Genomic DNA, 7,939 nt, shown 5'->3' with positions numbered 1-7,939 from the left:
ATTGAATTCACAGTAAAAGAATACGGTTGTAAAACAAACATGTCACACAAACATTTAAAACGACAGAAACAAAATAAATTTAATAAACTTTATAAATCTTTTAATAGGAAATTTATTCCCAATAAGAAAAAGAAATCTAGAAGGAATTTTTTTAGAAAACCTTATAAAAGAAAATTTTATAAAAAGTTTGATAATACAAAACCACCTTGCCCAAAAGGTAAAGGAAAGAACTGCACATGTTGGTTGTGTAATGAAGAAGATCATTATGCAAATGAATGTCCAAAATGAAATGGAAAGAAAAACAAAGTTAAACTATTAGAAAAAATATACACTATTGGATTTTATTCAGTAGAAACAGTTGAATTTTCATCAGATGATGAAAATATTTATTATCTTGATGAATCAAGTGAATCAAATTTCGAATCCGACTCTACACTTGATAATTTCGAAAATAATAATGCTTCAAGATAAGACAAGGACATTTTTGGAAAATGCAACTCTAGATATTAAACTCAAACTTTTGTTTGGCTTGGGTACCTATTTCCAAGTTGCCCTATTATTAATGTTGAAAATAAGTTTTGAATACACATGCATACGATGCTTAATAGACCACCAAACTAGCCAGTCCTAAACCAAATAGGATAAGAATCCTATTATATATAATTATAACTAAAATACTTCGAATATTATGGACTTTAAACAACACCCATTCTTATTACCAACCAACAAAAACAACCGATCCCAAAAATAATCAACAGACTGTTGCATTCCAAGATCTCAATTAGCTCACAGAAAACTTGACAAATCAACATGAAATCTACATTGATGATACATAGACTCACAATCCAAATACCAGAACAAGGTGACTCCAAAGTAGGAAAGAAAAAGTTAAGGGTCATCACTCCAAAGAATTTTACCACAAAATGCACACAAAACCATCTAAAAACGTTTCACAGGTCAAATATTTAAAAAATAAATGAACAAAAAATTTACGCTGGAACACATACATTATCATACAAAAAGAAAGAAACTTGTTCTGGACATTGCTAAGAGCCACTAGCTGAGGAACCTTTAGAGCCAAACCACAAGCATTTATCTTTAACTGCTTCGGACTCGTTTGCATATTCTTTAAATTTGTACTCCTCCTGCTTGCATGTAGATGGCACTTTTCCTTCAGAGTAACATTGAGAACACAAGCTAAATTGATGTTTCACTTCCTTGAATCGGGAACCGATAAGGGGATATTTGCAAGTTGCACAAACATGGCTCCCATGGCGATTCCTATCGCCATTTTCAAGCTTTACTAGAATAGACAGGATACTAAACCCCCATTCTTGATCATCAAACATGGTGACAAATTCTGTCAAAGAAACCATGGAGTCGTCCGTTTCTCCATGGATTTCAAGTATTTCACTTATCCCATGCGAAGGGATGTAGATGGTTCTCAGCAGCTTGATGTATCTTTGGGCATCTGATTTCTTTATCTGCGTGTTGCCTTCATTCACCGGTTGCCACAAAAGTGACTCGTAAGCAATTCGTTTCCGTTTGTCAAGAGATCCGCCGCAAAGGGGAGCAATAACTGCAAAAAACATCCCCAAATCCACTCGACCCGACTCTGATTCATCCAAAACAGAGAGGATCTTCTGATTTATGGCTTTGATAGCTCCTACTAAAGTTTCCGGCTTTAAAAAGCTAAGTAACTTGTGAAGAATCACTTCCAATGAAGCCTTGCGTATTGATTTTTCAGGTATACCTCTGCCAGAATAGGACACTGGCACATCACCTTCACTCATTTCCTTCTTTATAAGTTCGACATCACACCGATTCAAACGTGTTACCTTCTGGAAGGATCTGATATCAAGAGCAATAGCTAATTCTGGCCTCAATGTAGTTTTCTCACCCACGGTCTTAAATTTCGAGGGTTCCACTGTAATGAAGGCAGCTTCGCCATTACCGTTCCCATTTCCCCTCAACCTCTTCTTCTGTAGTTGCTTTAAATGAGAGACAGCATCATGCAATTCAACTCTGTTGGTCATTTTTAAAGCTTCTTTCAAAGCTTTCTTTGCTTCCTCCGTTTCTCCAGCACCTAACAAAGAGACTGCCTTATTTAGCTGTGCCCTCCAATGATTTGGCCACACACCCAAAACCCGAGTATACATCTCAGACGCCCTTTGATACCTACCCATATCCATGTAGAGGCCACCTAAATTGTACAGAGCATCGACATGGCCAGGCTTTAAATCAATTGCCTTCTGGAATTCTTTTATTGCATTATCATCATCACCTATAGCATGTAAAGCAGAAGCCAAATCACAATGTGCATCAGCATAATCGTTCTTCATGTAAATAGCTTCCTCCAAGGCCTTGACAGCGGCCTTGTACTCCCCTACACCAAAAAGTGCACTTCCTAAAAGCTTCAAAGCCCGAAAATGAGTTGGACAAAGAATAGCAGCTTCTCTATAATGCTCACAAGCACCAAGAACCATTCCTTCACCTTCAAGAGCAATGCCCAAATTAACATGAATTTGAGGCAATAAATATGCCCATTGATTCCCACCAGCCTCTGCAGCATCCAATGCAAGAAGAAACTCAGCTTTGGCCTCATCATACCTCCCAAGAACATATAAACAATTCCCTGCTCTAAAATGTGGTTTCACATCACCCGGCATCAATTCACACGCCCTCTTAAAGCTTACCAAAGCTTCCTTGAACAAACAATGTTCGTATAGCACACGTCCGATAGCCATTTGCCCATCAAAAGCTTCTGCTCTTGATGGCGCCCTATCAGCCCTCGACCTCAAAACTCCCAATTCCTTCACAAAAGCCCTATAATCACTACCAGACTCGTCCCAACTAATCCTCTTATCCGAAATTTCACTGGATGGGCCGAGCTCCCTCGACCAGCCAGCATCAGAGAAAACATCAGAATTATCATTCTTTATTTTCCCATCCTTCAACTGTTTGGTTTTCAACCTTTTGATCAATATCTCAAGGTCATCAACAAGCTTCCATGTATCGTCGAACACAATGCCATGATTCGGGGATGCAGCCCACGCTTCCGTGCGCTGTTTCTTGTGTGGCTCCATGACACGTTCATCAACGACTGAGGACGACGAAGCCACCTCTTCGGATGCTTGTGAAACCCCATTCTTGTCCTCCAATGGTTTAAGGTCCAGGCCAAGGGCATCGAAATCTCGGTCCACATCACCAGCTCCATCATCGTATGTCCGAAGGAGGCCATCAAAGGTGAGACCTTTTTCGCCATCAATGAATCCCCCGTAGGTTCGAAAAACCTCATCCAGAATTGCATTGATTTGCTCCTCGCTGAATTTGACCCTAGGGTTTACGGCCACCACCAGAGCTGCCATTTCTTCCCGGTTCAGACCACCATCCCCGTTCGTATCAAACTGCAGGAATATCCTCTTCACCTTCTCCGATCTGCTCCCTCGACTCGTCATAATTCCACCTCTATCAAGCTTTTGCTACACTTCAACGTCACGAATAAAGGAAATGAGACTCAAATCACCAGTTTTCGGAAGGGAAGATTGAACCACTTGAAATTGGGAACCACAGAATTCGACGACAAAGAGTAAATTCGAGCTTCAACTATCAATCATGGTACCCAACTCGTATAATTGACCCTCCACGGATTCAGAAACTTGAGATTTTCATCAAATCCCGACAGTTGGAACGAACCCTATACCTTGAAGAATCAAATCCCCTAAAAGGGGCCACGATTAGGGTTCAAATCAAAAACAAGAAAAGGGTTTCTCGAAAGAGCAACCTATGGAGATGAAATCACAAATTTCCTCCGTAAAGAAGTGATCTTTGAAACGGGGGCAGCTGGATTGGAAATTTGGGATCTTGGAAGACTAGAAGAAAGAAACAAATGGACTTTTTTTTTTTTTTTTTTCACCTTTTTCTCTTTGTCCTATTTTTTTTCTTTTTCGTTTTTTTTTTAAATTAAATATTTTTTTAAAAAAATTTCTGGTCATTGATGATAATAAGTAGGGATGACAAGGCAGGTTCGGAGTGGGTTTGGGTAAAACCGAAACCCGTCCCGCCTCCCCATGGACCCGTCGAGTCCACGTCAATTCAGGTTAGATCCGTTGGAATGTCACATTAAATATAATTTAAATTATATTAAATAAAATTTTTAAATAAATTAACAAATTATTATTAAATTTATTTTTCAAATTTATATTAATAATAATTAAGATAAAAAATTGTTTTTACAAGTTAAAATATATCATTTTAAATTAAATAATAATTAATAACTATCATAATAATATATTTTAATATTAAAAATATCACAATATATTAAAATTATTTAAATCCAAAAATATTATAAACTCAAATTAGGAATAAAGTAATGATTATGTAATATAAATAATATAATTATATATTATTAATATATATACATATATAATTTATATTTATATTTAATATATATATTTTTTGGCGGGGCGGGTCCGGCCAAATCCGAGACCCGCCCAGGACCTGTTTGGCCGGGTCTAACCCGCATCGCCGGAAGCGGGTTCAATAACCCGACTCATTGTCATCCATAATAATAAAAACAGTAACACTCGTGAGACTGTATCTCCGGGTCAACCCAGAACAAAAATTTACCCCGTCCAAATGTAAATTTGACCCATATTCTAATTCCCTCTCTTACCCAATTTGTCCGCCTAACTCATGCCCTAAATCACATCTTGCATTTTCTTTTGCCGAAATAATAATAATATGTGCAAAAATAATGATCAATGGAAATTTTTGTGAAGTTTTTGAAGTACACTACGAATGCCAGTGACAAAAAAATTTCTGTAAATAATGGCGTGCTTAAATAAGACAACTTCAAACTCTGTTTTTTCAAAATTTAAATGCCTCCCCCCATCACTTTCTCATCAAAGTCCTTCAATTTTTATTCGATTTTTAGTTTTTTTTTTGAGGGGGGTTGGGAATTTTCATATGGATTTAGATAGTGTTTGGGAGAGCTTGTAAAAAACACTTCTCAGCTTCTTATTAACAAAATTTCATAAAATTGCAAAATTTTGTTAATGAAAAGCTTAGAAATGCTTCCTAGTAGCTCTCCCAAACACTACCTTGGGTGCCGAGCATTTCACATAAGTTTCTTTCTTTTTTTTTTGGACAAGTATTTGTTCGAATGCGGTCAATTCGTTCATGATTCAGAATCTAGCCACTTCATCTTTGGGTTGTGGTTTGTCTTTTTCGTAATGGTAGTTTGAATTTGTGTTGTTTTTTGGATTATGAGAGAATGCAATTCGTCTGCAGGCTTCAAACGTAGAACCTGGTTCAACCCTTAAATGTGGTGACTCTCCAAACAGTTCAAGTACGAAAGCTACACCCTGTTCTCCTCGCTATATTTGCTGTTGTAGGATTTTGGTCGGTGGAACCGAGTGATGTGATATGTTTTTGTATCATTATGCTTGAATTTCAAATAAATTTCCCCTTGCTAATTTGATTTGTGAATGTTCTACATTTGGAACCTGAGATGAAATGCTTGCTTTGTAGTTTTGGTGGACTATAAAAATTTTGGTTGCATCAAATTGATGAAGACTTTTATCTTTTTGATTATTTTATATCATCATTTTCCTTCTCAAAAGTCTCAAAACCTAACAAAAACACTTAGATGTGGCAGTGTATATGTGAACTTGGTTCTTCTAGTTGTTTCCATTTCAAATTTAGTGTGAACCTCCAATTCTGAAGCGCACATTTTCCTTCCTTTGTTTGGCTTCATGTTGGCATTATGTAGGGGTGTGCAATCGGTTTATTCGGTCACCGACCGAACCGAATTGCCCAAAACCGATTTTAACCGATTTAATTTTTGAAACCGAGGAAACCGAACCGATCTTAAAATTGGTTATTTCGGTTGGGAAATAAAATTAAACAGAAAATTCTTTGGGAATCGGCCGTGGACGTCGCTAATATCAAAAGGATCAGAATAAGATAGGAGAAGGGTTGGTTGTTCAAGTTTCTCAATTAGCCGATGCCGACGAATGAACTTGGAGGAGGCAGATTTGATTTCTGAAGTAGGGTAACGACGATGGAATGGAGGAGAAATGAATGGGCCATATATGATATATTAGGTTGAATATTATAAAATGGGCCTCCCTCTTATTTAAATTTTTATGGCCCATATAAAATTAAATTAAAAATTTATATTTAATTCGGTTAATTCGGTTTAATCGAATTTTTTAAAATAAAAATCGAAATCGAACCGATTTGACCGATTTAATCGATTTTTTTAAAATTAAAAACCGAATTTCTGAATTGACCGAACCGAATTTCCGAAAAAAATCGGTTCGATCGGTTTTTTCGGTTTAACCGAATAGTTGCTCACCCCTAGCATTATGTGCTCTGTAATACGAGTAAGGTCAGTGTAAATGTGAACTTCTTGTTTAGTTTCTATAATTGGGGTTATTTATTTCTCAGGATCTCGTCTAATTCTTTTATGGAAAACATGCATGAAAGTATTCTATTAATTATGGACGTTCAAACTTTCAAATGACTCAAGATTTTCATCAACAAGGTTATTCATGAGGCACATCGGAACAAGGGTGTAAGTAGCTTTGCAATACGTGTCGTCTCGACGTTGATGCGAAAAGTTTCTTTTGCTAGTTTGATATTATAAATGAGAATTAAACGTTTCCATGAATCCATATAGAGAATGCTCGAATTAGAAGAGCACATAAACAAATATTCAGGAAGAAGTACTAATTAACTTAATTAAATCACTTGAATGGTGATTAGAAATGTCAATATTTAGTTCTTTTCATATTCATACTAGTGTTTGCTCATAAAAAATATTAATATTTTGTCAATGTTATTTTTTACTTTTAAAGTCAAAAGTATTTGTTTTTATACTAAAAATATTAGTTTTTTGTTAAAAGTATTACTTCCAACGTATGCAAGTTTAATATCAAAAGTATTATTTTTTATATCAAAAGTATTATTAGTTTTGTTAAAATTATTAGTTTTTATGTCTAAAGTATTACTCGTAACGTATGCTAATTTGACATAAAAATCATTATATGTTAATTCAAAAGTATTAATTTTAAAATAAAAAATATTTGTTTTTATGCTAAAAGTACTAGTTTTCTATCAAAAATAATACTTATAACGTTTGATGGTAAATAGTATTAAATATTACTTTTAAGTCAAAAATATTAGTTTTATGAAAAAAGTGTTAGTTTTGTTGTTAAAAGTATTACTTATATCGTATACTAGTTTGACATACAAAATATTAGTTTTTATGTTAAAAATATTAATTTTTATGACCAAAGTATTACTTCTAACTTATGCGAATTTGACATAAAAATTTTTATTTTTTATGTCAAAATATTAGTTTCTTTGTTAAAAGTATTAGTTCTAATAATTTTATAAGTATTAGCTTTAGTTTTCATGTTAAAAGTATTATTTTGTCTGTAAAAAGTATTAACTCTAATGTATGATAGTTTGACAAAAAAAAAATACTTCTTAGGTAAAAAAGTATTAGTTTTTCTGATTAAAGTATTTGTTTTTTTGTCAAAAATATTACTTTGTAATGTATGTTAATTTGACATAAAAATTAAGATTTCTTTGATTAAAAATATTTGTTTTCAAAACTATTAGATTTTATGCTAAAAATATTAGTTTTTTGTCAAAAGTTTTACATCTAGCACATGATAGTTTAACATTAAAAAAAATACTATTTTTTTTTATGTGGAACGTATTAGTTTTTTTTGTTGAAAGTATTAGTTTTTCTGTCAAAAAAATTACTTTGTAATGTACGATAGTTTTGACATAAAACTTATTTTTTTAGTTAAAAATATTATTTTTTGTTAAAAAACTTTTTACCCACCATATTTTTCGACATGTGATATTTATGCCTTGGAACTTACACCTTATTTTTTGGTTAAAAGAATTTCCAGTGTATTGA

At 34.1% G+C, this 7,939-nt stretch overlaps 1 protein-coding gene across 1 annotated transcript; it reads right to left on the bottom strand.

Moving 5' to 3' along the window:
* Positions 1-694: 694 nt before the first annotated feature.
* LOC140880721 (uncharacterized TPR repeat-containing protein At1g05150-like) lies at positions 695-3,877 on the bottom strand. The gene has a single exon (XM_073285407.1). The coding sequence runs from the start codon at positions 3,456-3,458 to the stop codon at positions 1,047-1,049; it is 2,412 nt and encodes an 803-aa protein (XP_073141508.1). The 5' UTR covers positions 3,459-3,877; the 3' UTR covers positions 695-1,046.
* Between the last annotated feature and the right edge of the window lie 4,062 nt (positions 3,878-7,939).

Source organism: Henckelia pumila, chromosome 2 (assembly GCF_033568475.1).
Source record: "Henckelia pumila isolate YLH828 chromosome 2, ASM3356847v2, whole genome shotgun sequence".
Lineage (NCBI taxonomy): Eukaryota > Viridiplantae > Streptophyta > Magnoliopsida > Lamiales > Gesneriaceae > Henckelia > Henckelia pumila.
Note: the sequence above shows the minus strand (reverse complement) of the source record. Positions and strands in the feature narration are given on the sequence as shown.

Coding starts and splice junctions, on each gene's coding strand:
- LOC140880721 (XM_073285407.1), bottom strand. CDS start 3,458: ATGACGAGTCGAGGGAGCAGATCGGAGAAGGTGAAGAGGATATTCCTG.